The sequence below is a fragment of the Neurospora tetraspora genome (genome assembly GCF_033439725.1).
Source record: "Neurospora tetraspora strain CBS 560.94 chromosome Unknown B0H65scaffold_1, whole genome shotgun sequence".
Taxonomy (NCBI): Eukaryota; Fungi; Ascomycota; class Sordariomycetes; order Sordariales; family Sordariaceae; genus Neurospora; species Neurospora tetraspora.
In genome coordinates, this window is record NW_026944383.1 from 834,790 (window position 1) to 849,854 (window position 15,065).

At 53.5% G+C, this 15,065-nt stretch overlaps 5 protein-coding genes across 5 annotated transcripts; 3 read left to right on the top strand and 2 right to left on the bottom strand.

Annotated features, from left to right (window-relative positions):
• The first annotated feature begins 271 nt into the window (after positions 1-271).
• Positions 272-1,801, top strand: B0H65DRAFT_447933 (PIG-P-domain-containing protein). Its single transcript, XM_062825881.1, has one exon. The coding sequence runs from the start codon at positions 517-519 to the stop codon at positions 1,501-1,503; it is 987 nt and encodes a 328-aa protein (XP_062685681.1). The 5' UTR covers positions 272-516; the 3' UTR covers positions 1,504-1,801.
• A 259-nt stretch (positions 1,802-2,060) lies between these two features.
• Positions 2,061-3,953, top strand: B0H65DRAFT_7922 (Actin/actin-like protein). The gene is made up of 2 exons (XM_062831426.1): positions 2,061-2,285; positions 2,367-3,953. Exons 1-2 carry the CDS (start codon positions 2,228-2,230, stop codon positions 3,719-3,721), a joined length of 1,413 nt encoding a protein of 470 aa, XP_062685682.1. The 5' UTR covers positions 2,061-2,227; the 3' UTR covers positions 3,722-3,953.
• On the bottom strand, positions 3,954-9,431 carry B0H65DRAFT_7917 (Golgi CORVET complex core vacuolar protein 8-domain-containing protein). The gene is made up of 3 exons (XM_062831425.1): positions 8,952-9,431; positions 8,459-8,894; positions 3,954-8,399 (listed from the first exon to the last, which is right to left on the bottom strand). The coding sequence occupies exons 1-3, from the start codon at positions 9,303-9,305 to the stop codon at positions 4,186-4,188; spliced, it is 5,004 nt and encodes a 1,667-aa protein (XP_062685683.1). The 5' UTR covers positions 9,306-9,431; the 3' UTR covers positions 3,954-4,185.
• A 266-nt stretch (positions 9,432-9,697) lies between these two features.
• On the top strand, positions 9,698-11,301 carry B0H65DRAFT_447937 (uncharacterized protein). The gene has a single exon (XM_062825882.1). The coding sequence runs from the start codon at positions 10,029-10,031 to the stop codon at positions 11,100-11,102; it is 1,074 nt and encodes a 357-aa protein (XP_062685684.1). The 5' UTR covers positions 9,698-10,028; the 3' UTR covers positions 11,103-11,301.
• A 422-nt stretch (positions 11,302-11,723) lies between these two features.
• Positions 11,724-13,828, bottom strand: B0H65DRAFT_7913 (uncharacterized protein). Its single transcript, XM_062831423.1, has 2 exons — positions 13,168-13,828; positions 11,724-13,108 (listed from the first exon to the last, which is right to left on the bottom strand). The coding sequence occupies exons 1-2, from the start codon at positions 13,479-13,481 to the stop codon at positions 12,016-12,018; spliced, it is 1,407 nt and encodes a 468-aa protein (XP_062685685.1). The 5' UTR covers positions 13,482-13,828; the 3' UTR covers positions 11,724-12,015.
• Between the last annotated feature and the right edge of the window lie 1,237 nt (positions 13,829-15,065).

A 15,065-nucleotide genomic window follows, 5' to 3' on the forward strand; every position in this document is an offset into this window, starting at 1 on the left:
AACTCGGGCTATCTATCGGTACCCGAAGCGATTCGTTATTTTGGATTGTTATTGTTTTTTTCCGTTGCAATTCTTCTTTTATAGTGATCCGTTACTACTTGCTCGAGGGAGGGTTAGGGTTGTACTAATCTCAGTACTAAGTTCAACACTGAAGTTATTTGGACATTTGGGACTGTGTAAAAATATTCGTTAGATACGTAAAGTATAGGTTACCTCCCATATGTCTTCTTGAGTTAATTGTACTTGAAATGGTGGTGTTGTGGCTGAAAGTCTTGAAAGATACACCACTTGAAAGATACAAGTAAAAAAGCCGACTCTCAGAGGGACGAGGAGAGTTGGTTGGCTGGCTGCAAGCGTTCCCACCTAACCGACGAGTACAAGGGAACACCTGAACTCCAGGGTGACGACCACATCCAACGCCAAAACATCACATCTTCCGTTATCGTTGCGCCAGGTTTTGAACAATTCACAGAGCCTCCGCTCCGAATCACAACCCATAAAGCGAATGTCACGAGAATGCCCATAACATCAGAGGAAGAAGAGGAGGACGGCACGATGCTGTCCCACCCTTCAGAAGAAGACAACCACGATGATGGCTCGATATCCGGAGAGGATTCTTACGACGAGGACGACATCTCGGACGACGACGACGACGACGACGAGCACCTCGCGCCCCCACCGCCCGTCTCTCAACACACCTTCGCCCCTCCCTTCTACGGCCGCCCACCGACCCCTCTCCCGCCCTCCCCCTCTTTAACCTCCCTCCTACGCCCCTCGCGTCCCACCACGCCGGACGCCTCCGACGACGAGACAGTCGCCAACGGGGGCGGGGGTCCCGAGGGCAGCAACGAGCCCCTCCCGCGCGCCAGCCCCCGCGTGCCCACGTATGAGTACTACGGCTTCGTCCTCTACCTCTTCAGCAGCCTGTCGTTTTTGATCTACCTGCTATGGGCCTACCTGCCTTCGCCGTTCCTTCACGCGTTGGGCATCTACTACTACCCCAACCGGTGGTGGTCGCTGGCTATTCCGAGTTTTCTGACAATGACGCTGGTGTACATCTACGTGGCGCTGGCGGCTTATAATACCGAGTACCTGACGCTGCCGTTGGGATCCATTGAGACGATTGTGGATGAGGCGGCGCAGGTGGCGGTGGTGGATGGGAAGGGACATATCATTAGGCATGATAAGAAAGGTGGCGGGAGGGAGGAGAGGAGACAGCATGGACATGGACATGGGCATGGGAGGCATGGGTCAACGGGGGAGGGGAATGGGAACAACGGCGGGAGGGAGGTGTTGTTGCCGGGGGGAGGATTGAATTGGAAGGAGGTGTGGAATGAGGGGACGGATGCGGTGATGGATGTGCCGCTTGCGGGTGTTTGTGAGGTTTTGTATGGTGAGGGAAGGGAGAAGGGGTTGGAGAGTGAGGAGGAGGAGGATGATGGGAAGGGGGTGCTGCATAGTGGGAATGGGCTGGATGGCTCGAGAGTTGGTCGATGGGGTTAAAGATGGGGTTAAACACATGTTATGAAGGTCCCGAGACGGGATAAGAGGCCTGGTGTTCTGCTATGTCCATTGTACAGCTGTACTGCTTGCACCTGTGAAATATGATATCCATTTTTTCTTTTTGGTGGTGGCACGATATTCTGGGTGACTCGTGTGCCGATATCGTACACAGTTGAGACCACATACGATGCTCGCCATGGATACAGATACCAAATCTACCAACATGCGAATAAGGGCACAAGATGCTTCTCGCATGGAGACGGTTGACACTGTTCACATGGAAGTGGTACCTTTTGGTCGTGAATTTCAAGCTCTAAAGCTACTTTGAGAGCTTTAACAGAGCAAACGGTACTTCAGGCTTTCTACTTTTCTTTAAAGTCAAAAAAATCGACCTTTTTAATCACAAGAGCTCTTGTTAGGTTTGTTTGATAGCCACTTGCTGTCCCTGGTGTTCTTTAACCGTAGAGGTACGTACCGCGCCCCACTTTTATAGAGCTGCAGGAGAGCCCGTCTTCTTTCACTTGCGCGCGCGCGCCCCTCGTCTCTGGAGCTCCGTCGTCAAATTCCAATTGATTTCCAGTTCATCGAACTTCAACGAAACGCGACGAGACCAAACAACCAGACGCGCAGCGTTATTTGGAGACCCTAGCTCACGCCACTTACTCTGCCTGCCTTTCCATAATAAACCTCAACGATATTCCTCCATACAGCGTCGGCGCCTACCATGTCCCACCAACAACCTCTCTCGTCGTCGGTCCAGCCGACTGACATCTACGGCGGAGGTAAGCTTGGTCCAGACGCCTCTATCCAGCGACATTTCACCAACATGAAGGATTCCAACTGACAGCTGATCATTTCTTCAGATGAGGTATCCGCGCTTGTACTCGATCCGGGCTACTGCAACACCCGCGCTGGCTACGCCGGCGAGGAAATGCCCAAGCAAGTTCTCCCTTCTTTCTACGGCCACATCAACGGGCGCGACGTATTCGGCGATGAGTATATTGTGCCAAAACCGGGTTTCGAAGTGCGCAACTACATGAACCGCGACAGCGTTGTCGAAGATTGGGATGCTGCCACCAGGATGTGGGAACACGTTCTCGTCAAGCGTCTGCAGCCCGAGCGATCAACACCTCCCAGCAAAAACGGTCTCAACATTAGCGACGACGGCGACGTGCCCATGGAAGACGAAGATGGCAACAACAACGAAGATGCTATGGACGCGCTGGAGAAGCCGCTGGCCGAGAACCCTCTTCTCATGTCCGAGGCGCCGTGGAACTCGCCCAAGGCGCGCGAGAAGGCCATCGAAATCAGCATGGAGACCTGGGGCGTGCCCGCATTCTGGCTTAGTAAGACACCTGTGCTCGCGGCATTTGCGGCCGGAAAGGCCACGGCCTTGGTAATAGACGTGGGCGGGGCCAACACGAGTGTCACGGCCATCCACGACGGCATGGTCCTCAAGCGATCGATTCAACGGTCTCCGGTAGGCGGTGTCTGGCTGAGCGGCCAGATCCGCAAGATGTGGGACGGCAGCGAGCCCAAGGTCGACGTTGTGCCGCGGTTTATGGTCGAGAGCAAGAAGCCCGTGGAGGCTGGTGCGCCCGCCGAAGCCAACCTGCGAAAGTTCAACTTCGACATCCACCCGTCCTTCCGCGCTTACGAGGAAGAGCGTGTCCTCACCGAGTTCAAGGAGTCCGTCGTCGAGGTGTGGCGTGGTCCCCAGCGGTTCACGACCCCCGGAAACGAAGATGCTGTCCGTACACAACCCGGCCGTGTCTTCGAGATGCCCGACGGCAGCAATCAGATGTGGCGTGAGCAGCGGTTCAAGGTGTCGGAGGGCATGTGGGACGAGACGGCTGCCTATAACAGCACTGACGAGGAGGGACGTGTGACTAAGGCTCAGACGATCCCGGCTCTTATCAAGGCGGCCCTCGAGGGTGTTGATGTTGATCTCCGCCCCAACATTCTCGGAAATGTCGTTGTCACGGGTAGCACGAGCTTGTTGAACGGTTTCAACGACCGTCTCAACCATGAGCTTGCGCAGATGTACCCCGGTGTGAAGATCAAGATCCATGCGGCGGGTTTGACGACCGAGAGACGCTTTGGTGCTTGGATCGGAGGAAGCATTCTGGCGAGTCTCGGAACCTTCCACCAGATGTGGATTTCGCGGAAGGAGTACGAGGAGAACGGCGCGGGTATTGTCGAGAAGCGTTGCAAATAGGATATTGCTTCGTTGATCAACAATAAGAAGGTCGTCAAGGCATGAAATGGCGAGCCCCTCGCAAGCCGCGCTCTGGAAATGATGGGAGGTTACAAAGCATCAGGTGGCGAGTAAGGCCACAATGGGTTAAGCCCAAAAGTGTTCACGTATTCATGAATTTTGTGTTGGGTGGAGTGTGGTGGTCATAAAAAGATGGGCATTGATGTTTTACGTTGCTGATTATTAGGCAGGTGTATGTTATGGTCGCACGATATGGCGCTGAGGCGTTCTTGAAGAAACGGGGTTTCACTGCTTTCAGCACATGACAGATACACACCACCATTGCCTGTGTTATCGACGATTTTTCCTTCAATCACAGCTAGATTCAAGAGCTTCACCCGTCTTCTGGTGCCCCTTCAACGTTTAAGTAACGCTTCTACATACAAAAAGTAATATCTTTCAGACAATCCATAAACCCCCAGTCCCTATCTGTCAATGGGGCACCTATACTGCCTCTTCACCCCAAGCCCATCTCCATTAGAAGCCGCGCCCCCATTCTTCATCTCAAGAGCATCCAGGCATGCTTGATGGTAAACGTGCCTACAGGCCAGCACAACCAGGGGGCTAAGCTTCTGTTCCCGCTTCCCCATCACCGGCCCTTGCAAGCCTTCATGTCCAGAAGTATTTGCTTGCTGGGTCTGGTCCTTCGCCGACTCACCCTGCTGCTTCAGTCGCGGGCTGCTCACATCCTCCCCCTTGCCCTTCCCCTTTCCATTTCCATTTCCACTTCCATTATACTCTTCCCCGCCCTGGGGACCATCCGTTGCTGGCCACACATCATGATCCTTGCCCTTCCCCCTTTCAGCAGTAGCACCCGACGACGTCTTGCTCCCTCCGCCCATGGTGAGCTGCTGCTTCCTCGCCTGCCGCTGACTCTCCTCAGCAGCCTGGCGCTCTTCCCACGCCTCGTAGACATTACCCGCCACACCAGGACCCCAAACTCGTCGACCGCAGGCCTCACAGGTGGAACCTTTGGGACGCCAACCTCGCTGGCGGAGTTGGACGGCTTGGTTTACACTCACGAAGAGACTGCGTTCCAAAAGCCGGTTTGAGAGACCAAGGATGGACTCCTCGTATGCGTATGCGGCGAAAATGCTGGAGAGAACTGAGCGGAGATCTGCGAGGTTGGGTGACGACGCCGCAGCGCGAGTGAGGAACGCGCGGAGAATGCGAAGGAAGGATAGATTGGCGTTTATGGCTGGAGGTGTATCGCCCGTGTTTGCAGATCTCGAGCTACGGGTTGACGTGGATGACAGGAGGGTTGTAAAAGTGTTTTGCACAAGCGATCGTACCAAGGTGACAAGCTTCTCTGTATCCAATGACACAAGGACAGATTCACCATTGGAGTGAGATCCCCCATTCGTAAGCTGTCCTTGTGTTGAATCTTCTGGTGGTGGTGTTGGCTGCAAGGCCGAAGTGACCCGCTTGGTGATCTGTACACAGCTCTCAATCAAGCTGAGCCAGAGTTGCTCGTCGGGTGAAAGGTCGTCCTTAGGTTGTGATTTGTGCCGTTGACGTGCATTACCGCTCTCTTGAGTGGCTTTGGTTTGTTCCTGGCATAGCCAAATACCCACACGAGTATAGTTTTGCAAAGCCTGCATAAGTTCCTCGGCACTTTCTTGAGGGTTAAGATCCACTTGTGACTGAGAGGCGGTTCCGGTCAACAGACCATGTAAGGCTGATTCAAGAGTCTCCAAGTGTCTCGTCAGTCGGTCCATGGCCTCCTTCACTTGCCCTTCTTTCGCCATCAGCATGACGGCAGCGTCAATCACACCAGTCTCTTCCATTGTAGGCAGTAGCTTCTCTAGCCTCAAGTTTGTAGCTTGGACTTTGTTCACGTATTCGGGTACATGTGATGGTTCAAACCGGCACATGAGCTGCAAATACTGCTCCACGAGATCCTGCTGAGGCGGACGCACGTTCACCATCTCCTTGTTGGGCTCCAGTATCGTCTTCAGATAAGTATACTGAAGGTCTGGCTGCTCGGAAACGGAGTCCAAGATATGGCTGTGCAACTCTGGAGCGTAAGTCTCAATGGCTTGCGCCGCTCTAGCAGAGTCGATCTGGACCAGTTTTCCAGCGTGGTCCCGGATGACCTGATGCACATCCTGTACCTGGCGGCGGGTAAGACCTGAGTGCGGTCGAAGACAAAGCTCGATGCAGTCAAAGATAGCATCGCGCTCGTTCGGGTCCTCGAAGTAGGTCAGAGTCAGTTTCCCGTACTGTTTGTCTGCTTTGTATATACGCTTGAGTATCCGATAAAATCCAGCCTCCTTGAACCGAGGTATCAAGTCGGGAAGATCTGGGGGATGATAGATGGAGAGTAAGTATTCGGCGCTGAGTTGGGCGTCCTCGGCTAGGTCATCCCCTGGATATTGACACAGCCCAATGAGGACCTTGGTAAGTGTCGATCCTGTGAAGAGAAGGTATTGCGGATATTTGGGAAGGTTTCTGGCAACGAACATGTCGAGGTAGATAGTGTCTTCCTTGGCAAAATCTGCGGGATTCATTATCTCCATCAGGATAGAGGTGATATACTGCCTGTCCACCGTTAAACCAAATATTTCTTCCTCTGGAAGATCACGACTTGGGCCACCGCCAAGCTGCTTTTCGGGTGAATCGTTCAAGAAGGAGTCTTCAAAGGCCTCGTTGAGCACACTCAGAAAGCTGGGTGCGTCAAAGTTGAGGATCATCCTCAAGTAGGGGAAGGATGGTTCTTGAGACTGTCCTGGTCGCGTAAGCAGCCTCTTGCTACTGCCCTTAGGCCAGAAGATACTTTGGCCCGAAAAGAGAAACCAGTAAAGCTCCGCTTTTGCCTTTTGAGCTATAGCATCCGGAATTTTCTCACCCGTAGGATAGGTCTTCCCGGTAAGGATAAACGACAGATATGGAAAGATTTTCAGTGCGTTTGTCTCTCTGATCTCGTTCTCCAACACGCTTGCTGTTCCATCCACATCCCCATTCTGCATCAACGGCACCAGTAAGGCCAGCAAGTCGATGAATGGGGCAAGATAGTCGTTTAGGGCCTGGTTCCACACGTATATCAATGCATCGTATAGGCTATGCGTTTTGCAGAGCGTTGTGACTTGATCGAGATCTAGAGTTGAGGTGTCCATGTGGCAGATGATGTCTTCCAGCCTGGTTTCGAGCCCGTTGCTGACGAAGTGGGTGACCAAGGCTTTCACAACTGCGGGCGGGATAGCTGTAATCGATCCATCAATGATGTATGGCTCGAGGGTTTCCAGGAAGATGCCTTCCAAACCGGCCTCTTCATACCATTCGTACATCTCATCGAAGAGAAAGTCAGTTTTCCCGGCATTTTGAGAAGCTATGAAGCAGTTTTCGGCTAGTTCCCGAAGGTGCTTATCGTCTCCCGCTTCTCGGCGTTTTGTTCTTTGCCCAAATGCGTACTTGAGAGATGCGCTCATGATCTCCATGAGCTTGTCAATGACCATAGAATGTCTTAAGGCCGTATCCTCCGGTAACCCAATGGTCAACTTGTTGGCGTCGCCCGTGTAGTAAGACGTCGCAAGTCGAATGGCACCGACATAGTCACCGCTTTCCATCAGAGCGAACAGCCGATCTGCCCAGTTAGATAGGGCACCTAACGAGACGTCGGTAAATCCAAGCAGAAAAAGCCGGCCTTTGTAAGCCTTGAAGCTCATGTAGAAGGCATCGGCAACGACGCCATGCATGGTAGGATCTTCATCGTCAAGCTGCTCGACCAGAGTGTGAAGTTGCTTGGAGAAAAGATCAACATGGTAGATGTGCTTGTGTATAAGGTCGAATGCTTCAGTCATGCGCATGGTTCGATCCTCCAGCACAATGAGCCTCTGAGTTATCGTGAGAACTGTCAAGACAGACCGGCTCAACCATTGTACAGCAACGATTGGCTCTTCACATTTCCACCGGTTTCGGGGTCTGAATCTGAGGGTTGGCGGTTTATCCTTGTTTTCTGCTGGCTCCTCTTCCACCTCAAGGACCGTGAGGACGTTTGACCAGCAGTAGACGAGCTTGACCTTGGACACGTTGCTGCCAGTAAGAGGATCCGGGACCTTCAATCTCACTGCAGGGAACCAAGCTAGACATCCTGTCATGGCACTGTGTGCGGTTACTTCCTTTGGACGCGCAGACTTATGTTGTGTTTGAGCAACAGGCGTAGTAGAAACGATGACGAGCAAGTACGGGGTGAGCATTGCCGTCAAACCCATAGTGTCCGTGGCCATGTCAACGTTTCCTAAAGGCAGAGACTGAAAGGCAAGCACAGTACTGGGCTTGAGTATCTTCCCAACAGGCGGAGGGGCGTCTGGGTACCGGCCGAGAATTCGAGTAGTCTTGACAGTCCTGCCAAATGATCCGGTACCCCGGGTAGCAAGGTGAGAGAAGGCCATCCCTCGGTCATCAGCCGACACTAGGGCTGTATGTCGGGTCCCCAGAAAGCCCAGATGTGTTATCTTGGTGTCCGGGACATGTCCGTCAGTTGATCTCTGCTGAAGCTGGGGTAGATGTGGAATACTGAGAAATGGTCGTGAAGGACGAGTGGTATCCCAAGTAAAGATATTTCCATTGGCATGTCCGCCTGCGATTGTCGTATGGTCTGCCGAAATCGCTAGAGATGTCACGGCACCTGATTCAACAGCTGGGGGACTGGTCAACAACATCAACACGCAAGGTTCAAGTGGGGGAGAGAGCGCAAACCTTTTGTTCCCGGCCCAATGATCATCTTCAGATTCTGATTAAAGTCGAACACTAGGATAACTCCTTTTGACGTTCCTAGAACAATGGAGGTGGAAACGGCTAGGCATGTGGGAGAGCCAAAATTCCTCCTCCCAGATTCGGAGAATGCTAGCCCATCCAATTTCAGTAACTTTGTCCAGCGCACAACTTCCCAAGGAGGGGAGCTTGTTTCAGTTTCGCTGGAGTCGAGTAGTAGATTGCTCGTAACGGATAGGGTCCTGCTGTGGCCTGCAAGGAATGCCGGAGAGGACGGTCGTGGGGAGAGCGTGCCAGGCGAGCCAAAGGAGGAGAACCTCCGATCAAAGGGTCGGAAGGAAGGTGTTGGGCCTCTTAACCCGGGACGGAGTGCCAAAGACGGGAGGATGTTGCTGCTACCCGGAGACGAAACGACAGAGCCCTACATGCGCCATTAGTCAGAGCAGAGACCTTCAACACCAGAACAGACATGACTAACTTGTACGGAGGGAGAGTCTCCAGAAAGCGTAGGAAAGGACTCGAGGGGGCTTGCGGCTGAGCGCAGTACTCCATCCGTAGAACCGTCCTCTGAGGTTGTCGCATCGTGTTCGGCCTCGACCAGCTCGCGGTAACGGTTCGCTATGGCACTCGGCGCAATCGGAGTGGGCGCGATTGGGGATGCCGCTGCTGGTTGCTCTTCCACTTCCTCCCCATCCTGAGCCGTAACGGTGTGTTCTCGGATGGTCTCATCGCCGCTCAAGCTCGGGTCGTCGGTTGGACCCAGGTCGGGTTCGTCGGCCATCATGTCGTCCACTGACCCCTCCTCATCCCGCCGCGGTATGTTCACGCTCATCGGGGATAGCCAGAGCAGCACATGTTTTCAGTACAGTCGGTGTATTCGTCCAAAGGGTGTGCGACCTCTACCCTCGTGGTGATCGTATACGTAGTGTTTCTAGTTGTAGTTGTAGGTGGTAGCTCCCGTCTTCCGGCTTGTATTCTTGGCGACGCAGTTGGATAATGGATCGGATGGATCTAGGCACCCACAACAACGGGATAAATTGACACTAGAGTTGTCGTGATGATTGCCAGCTCCAAGCTAAATAGACTATGGTTTGTCGGATTTCTGCGCCTTCGTTTGCCGACTAAGTAACTTCAACGGCGCAAGGCCAAATGGCGGGATATCGAGCTTCCTTGTGTTCAACTGCTGGAGCTCCAGAGCGGGACGGGAGCAAAGGCAATTACGCACGCACTGCAAGGAAGGGGAAGCTTCAGCGCTGTCAGGCCTGCCATGTGCCATCACCAACAGTGACCGGTCGTTCAGCGTGTTATCGATAAGGACTTATCCACCGCCCCACTGCCTGATCAGGGACAGGCTTGCATCATAACTTCAGCCCTGAAGGCTTGCAGACTGCAGGCGATGTTGAACTGCCTGTGACAATTTGACCGTGTTTCCATCCTCGCCCTCCCATCTCAACAACCACAACAACTTTTAGTTTCCACATCTACACTTTCAACTCTTATTCCCGACGTCATCGAATACAACTCTGTTTCATAACCCAATCCAAGACCGCGAACCATGGCATCCATTGGTCCCCAACTCCCTCCCCATCTTCAAAAGCGCAAACGCGACGACGAAGACGAAGAGTCGTCTTCTCCTCCGACCAAGATATCGCGACCAGACAACCGCGACGAAATTCCACTCGAAGGCGACGACTCCGGCGATGACTTCGGGCCCAGCGCGCCCAATCCCAATCCCTCGCACATTTCATCCAGCATTGGTCCATCTGCGCCACCGCGACCATCAATAGGCCCCACCGCTCCCACATCTTCCGCCTCTGCTCCCAAGCGTATCTACGGCCCCGCCCCTCCACCCGCCGACCTCTCCGAACGTCCCACCACGGATCCCAACTCTGACTCTGACTCCGACTCAGACGACGGCTACGGCCCCGCCCTCCCCGGCACACGACCAGCGGCAGCTGCCAACTCCTCGAATCGTGGTCCCTCCTTCCCTTCCTTCCAACAGCAACAACAACACCAAGCCGAAGAACCACAAGCCCCCAAGCGCGACGACTGGATGGTCGCCCCACCCACCAACAGCAGCTACCGCGCCCCGGACCCAACAAAGCTCAAGTCGCGCAAGTTCGCCAGCGGGCGCTCGGCTGCGACCGGCGAGAAGTCCGGAGGAGGAGTCAGCAGCATATGGACGGAGACGCCCGAAGAAAAAATCAAGCGGTTGGCGGCGGCGGTGTTGGGTCGGGAAGATCCTTCGTCTTCTTCGCACTCCTCCGCTACCGCCGCCTCTGCCTCTGTCTCAAAAACTAGTAGACCAAAAAACCTAGACGAAGAAAGAGTCCGTTCCTACACTGAACAAACGCGGGGACGGAGTCTGGTGGAGGAGCACCAGGCTGCCATTGCGGCGGGGAAGAAGAAACTGACTTCCGCAAGCTCTTCTTCTGCGTCGAAGTCCGGCCGGCCGGGGGATAAGTATGGTAAGCAGGATGTTGATGATGAAGATGACCCGAGTAAGCGGGCGTTTGATCGGGAGAAGGATATGGCGGTTGGAGGAAGGATTAGCCATACGCAGAGGAAGGATCTGTTGAATCGGGCGGCCAACTTTGGGGATAGGTTTCAGTCGGGGAAATTTCTTTGAAGGAAACCTCATACCGCTGGACTTAGGTTGGCGGGGGGGTGTCAACGGTCGAGTTGACAGGCTACTCTTGATGTGCCTCTCGGTGATACCGAGATGCGTATGATACTTGGGGTTTGCCTCACTGTGATTTTATGAGAGAAACCACTTGGGACTCCGTATGAGGCGTCGACTTTCCATAAATCATGATATATCACAAACAACATATTCACAGCACAGAAAAAAAGCCGAAACAAATGATTCATCGCATGTTCATTCCACTCAAGCCGGCTAACTTTTGCTTCATTTGACTCTTCCCTATTTCCCCAGAGTTGCCAGATGCGAATACCCATAAAAACGTGCCGTGGCCAACTTATGATCAAAATGTCCGCTCAACAATGAGGTGAGGTCTCAAATATCATCCAATGTACATGTTCACAAAAATCAAAATTCCATCCCAATAAACTCCATGCTATCCCATCCCTTCCCATCAATAACAACCAAAGCCACACGCGCCCATTCGTGGAGCACCACCTTCCGTTCCAACCGACCTTATAAGCACCGAAACCAATACATACTGCTATGCATCTTGCGCACTGACCTGCTCGCTTTGCCAGATTTGCAAACCATAACTGTTGTACGGAACGATCGTATGTAATATCCTGATCGAACTGACAGCGTCGTTCATCGTGCGTCGTCCTCTCAAATTCGTGCCCTATGTGTGAATCTAACCCGATCAATAGCTGCTACTGGAGAGCAGAGGATGCTCCTCGCAGCAACGCCATTTCTTTCTTTCGGCCGACATTACCAATACAGGTTGATAACGGATAGTGTAAACTCGAGATATGGTAGGTAAAACAGACGGATATCGGTGTGAAAATCAGCTCCGAATAGAGCGCCGTAGGAACCAAGTCTCTCAGATTCGTATCACTCGAAATTAATTCGCCGCAGGTCGGACTCCCGCTTCGAGATTAGAAGGCGTCACGGTTGGGTTGGCATTTGCGTCCGCGTTTTGCCCCCCATTGTTGCGTCGGAAATTGGGGAATGCAGCCCTAAGATTTGCAAACACGCCGCCCTCGCCACGATCCTCCGAAGCTTGAGATGAAGAGGCAGGTTGACTGAAAGCACCATTGTCCCGTCTTCGCTCACCATGACGCCTCCGAGACCCTCGTTGGTCGTTGTTAGACACCACATACACCGTCCTTGCTGGACGACTCAGGCCGAAGAAAGCATGTCTCGGTCTGTTTGGCAGGTTCATGCGATTGGATCGTGGGTCGTTGGATAAAGTGACATGGATAACGCCAGGTTGGCCATCGACTGGTTCGCCGGCTGTGCGTGGTTTAGGAGTGTAGTAGTCGGCCTTGCACAACGGACAGCATGCTCGCCTGCTCGTCAACCACGGGTCAAGGCATGCCGCGTGGAAAGCATGTCCACAAGTCAACCCACGCACGTCGTCGTCGTCTTCCAAGGTGTCAATGCAAATAGCACAGGTATCACCAGAAGTGCCCTCGCACTCCGGTGGCAATGCGGCGTCAATCGGATCCTCCTCATCTTCGCCCTCGTCATGCGAAACCCGGGCTTCCTTCGGTGGTGTCGTTGCTTCTGAGACAGAATGGGTCAAAGGCACAGTGCTGGAGGTGCTCTCCTTGGCTTCATGTTGTGGGGTCTTCGAGTCCCGGTCAACGGGTTCGGCGGTGCTTGTCGTTGGCCGGCCCTCGGTCGACATACGCTCCTTGTTCGGCAGCTCTCGAGAAATAGCGTCCGCGTCATGAATACTATTCGGTCGGCTGGGCGCTGAAACGCCACCGCTGGTGGGAAGACCATCCCGCGCTCGGCTCGCAACCCAAGTCTTGTACTTGAGCATGGGGAATTTCTCGTTGACTTCGTCTATTGTCATTAGTTTCTTCTCACGACGGCGTCGGTGCGGCCGAGGCATGGCCTCCATGTTAATCTGGTCGCCCTCCTCCGCCAGGCGCATCTGACGAGTTCGAGCATTATATCGAAAGCAGTACTTGACGCCCACAATGATCCTGCACCGCGTGTTAGTTGCCCATTTGGCAAAACATGGGGCGGCACACAGAAAACCCACCAGAGGTTGGTGAAAACGACGCCGAAGCCCAATGCCACAAAAAACAAGAGCGGCGATGACCCTCCTTTGTCATCCTTTGAATCGGTATCCCCAGATGCGGGGCTGGAAGTGGCGGGTGGAGGAAGGGTAGTGGGCGATATTGATGTTGGTGAAGTGGTTATCAGAGTAGAGCTGCCGCTTGTCGGAATTGCTGAGGCCGTCGCTGAGGCCGTCGCCGATGCTACTGCTGAGGTGAGTATCGAAGTCCCCGTCTCGGCGACCTGCCTCGCCACGGCGCGCGCCCCTTCCAATATGGCTGGATTAACGTAAACCATTTTGCCGACTGTCGACAGATGAGATGCCGATGAGATACGAGTGGCGACGAGGTACGAATTACTGTCGCAGGGTGTCCATCAGGTGGAGATTGAGTAGCGCACGCAGCCGTCACCAGTCCGTAGAGAAACCCGCTGTGTCCTAGTTTGACAAAGCTCAGAGAGCAAGGAACGGTTTGTCGAGGACAAAAGAAGGATGAGCGAAGGTCGAGGGCAAATGTTGCAAAAGCCTCTCGGAAGGCTTGGAGAAAGTGCTGAAGATGGGCTACCAGAAGCAACGTAAGCGGGTAGGACGCCCGAGTGCAGGGCTGATGTGTGAATGGTTGAATGAAAACAGTTCAAGTTGGGGCGTGACAAGCCCGGAAAGTGGAGAAGAATGACCTGCTGAGCGACAAAGCGATGAACTTGCAGAAGGTGCAGATGCAGCTGCGACTCGAGAACTGAAGTGACTTTGAAAGTGAGAGAGTGAGGTGGGAAATTGTTAAGGCTCTGTAGCGCACGGTCGCCAGGCCACAGGCGCTAAAGTGTTGGTCGTGATTGTCGAAACGGGGGATTCCTGAGATTGTTGCGCAGTGCTGGTGTCAGCATGAAGCAGCCGAATGGGGGAAAAGATACGAATTGAGGAGGGAAAGTGCTATGGTTGTACAGCGTTCAAATAGGGTCCGGGTTTGTAAGAGATTTGTGGGAACTGTAAAAACATGGAACTGCTTTCAGTGAGACTGAGGACGGGAAAGGAACGAATCCTGGTTTCATTATTCATCCATTTGACTTGGATCTACTTGCCCGGCTGCCCGGTTGCGTCGAACGAACGCATCCTCTTGTCCTCGATCCACGGTGTCAATGATAATACGATTCCACGCAGCCTAGAGTGAGAGTTTACCCTCCTCACAATCGCTCTCACTCATCATGGGCATGACACAGCAAAGCCACAGTGACCGGGGCTGGGAAGGGGACATTGGGGGATCGGGGTTGGATGGCTTTTTCCCCTTGGTCACAAAGGGTCGCTCTCGTCGGCAACGAGGGAGGGGGGTCGAGCCGTCGAGGGTCTTCCACCCCCGGAAGAGACGGACGGGATTGGCGGAGTCTCTGGAAAAGCTAGGAAAACAGGGCAAAAGGCCAGCAACGAGTCGGCAGGGATGGCCTCACCTTTCATGTCAGCCTGGCTCGAGCTTGGATTTGATTCAAGTTGGATGACTTGACAAGCCCAAGCGACTGAGGCACTGCAATGATGTTGCAGGGTACGGGATGACGCACTTCCGTCTTTGTCTTTGACAGGATGCATTCACCGTTCACGTGGAAGGGCTACATATTATCGCATATCTACAGCCATTTTCAATTGCAAAGTTCATGAAGTTGCTCTGTCTCAAGAGTTTCGCTTGCAGACCTCCACGCTATTTCCGGCCATGTGCCCTGGTGCAGAGTTGCAGACGTGCTAAATTCTGGGGTACTTTGCGTCCATCCCCGCCTAGAGGTACGCTACCCCAAGATCTTGGCACGGCAGCGGCTGCATCTCTCTTCTCGGATCCGATCCCATTTTCATCATCTCCCGTCTGTATCATCCCGTTCGAGGATGGTTGTTCGGACACT

Coding starts and splice junctions, on each gene's coding strand:
- B0H65DRAFT_447933 (XM_062825881.1), top strand. CDS start 517: ATGCCCATAACATCAGAGGAAGAAGAGGAGGACGGCACGATGCTGTCC.
- B0H65DRAFT_7922 (XM_062831426.1), top strand. CDS start 2,228: ATGTCCCACCAACAACCTCTCTCGTCGTCGGTCCAGCCGACTGACATC. Junction 2,286..2,366: donor GACTGACATCTACGGCGGAG/GTAAGCTTGGTC, acceptor TCATTTCTTCAG/ATGAGGTATCCGCGCTTGTA.
- B0H65DRAFT_7913 (XM_062831423.1), bottom strand. CDS start 13,481: ATGGTTTACGTTAATCCAGCCATATTGGAAGGGGCGCGCGCCGTGGCG. Junction 13,109..13,167: donor GTCGTTTTCACCAACCTCTG/GTGGGTTTTCTG, acceptor CACGCGGTGCAG/GATCATTGTGGGCGTCAAGT.
- B0H65DRAFT_447937 (XM_062825882.1), top strand. CDS start 10,029: ATGGCATCCATTGGTCCCCAACTCCCTCCCCATCTTCAAAAGCGCAAA.
- B0H65DRAFT_7917 (XM_062831425.1), bottom strand. CDS start 9,305: ATGAGCGTGAACATACCGCGGCGGGATGAGGAGGGGTCAGTGGACGAC. Junction 8,895..8,951: donor GAGACTCTCCCTCCGTACAA/GTTAGTCATGTC, acceptor TGGCGCATGTAG/GGCTCTGTCGTTTCGTCTCC. Junction 8,400..8,458: donor CATTGGGCCGGGAACAAAAG/GTTTGCGCTCTC, acceptor CCAGTCCCCCAG/CTGTTGAATCAGGTGCCGTG.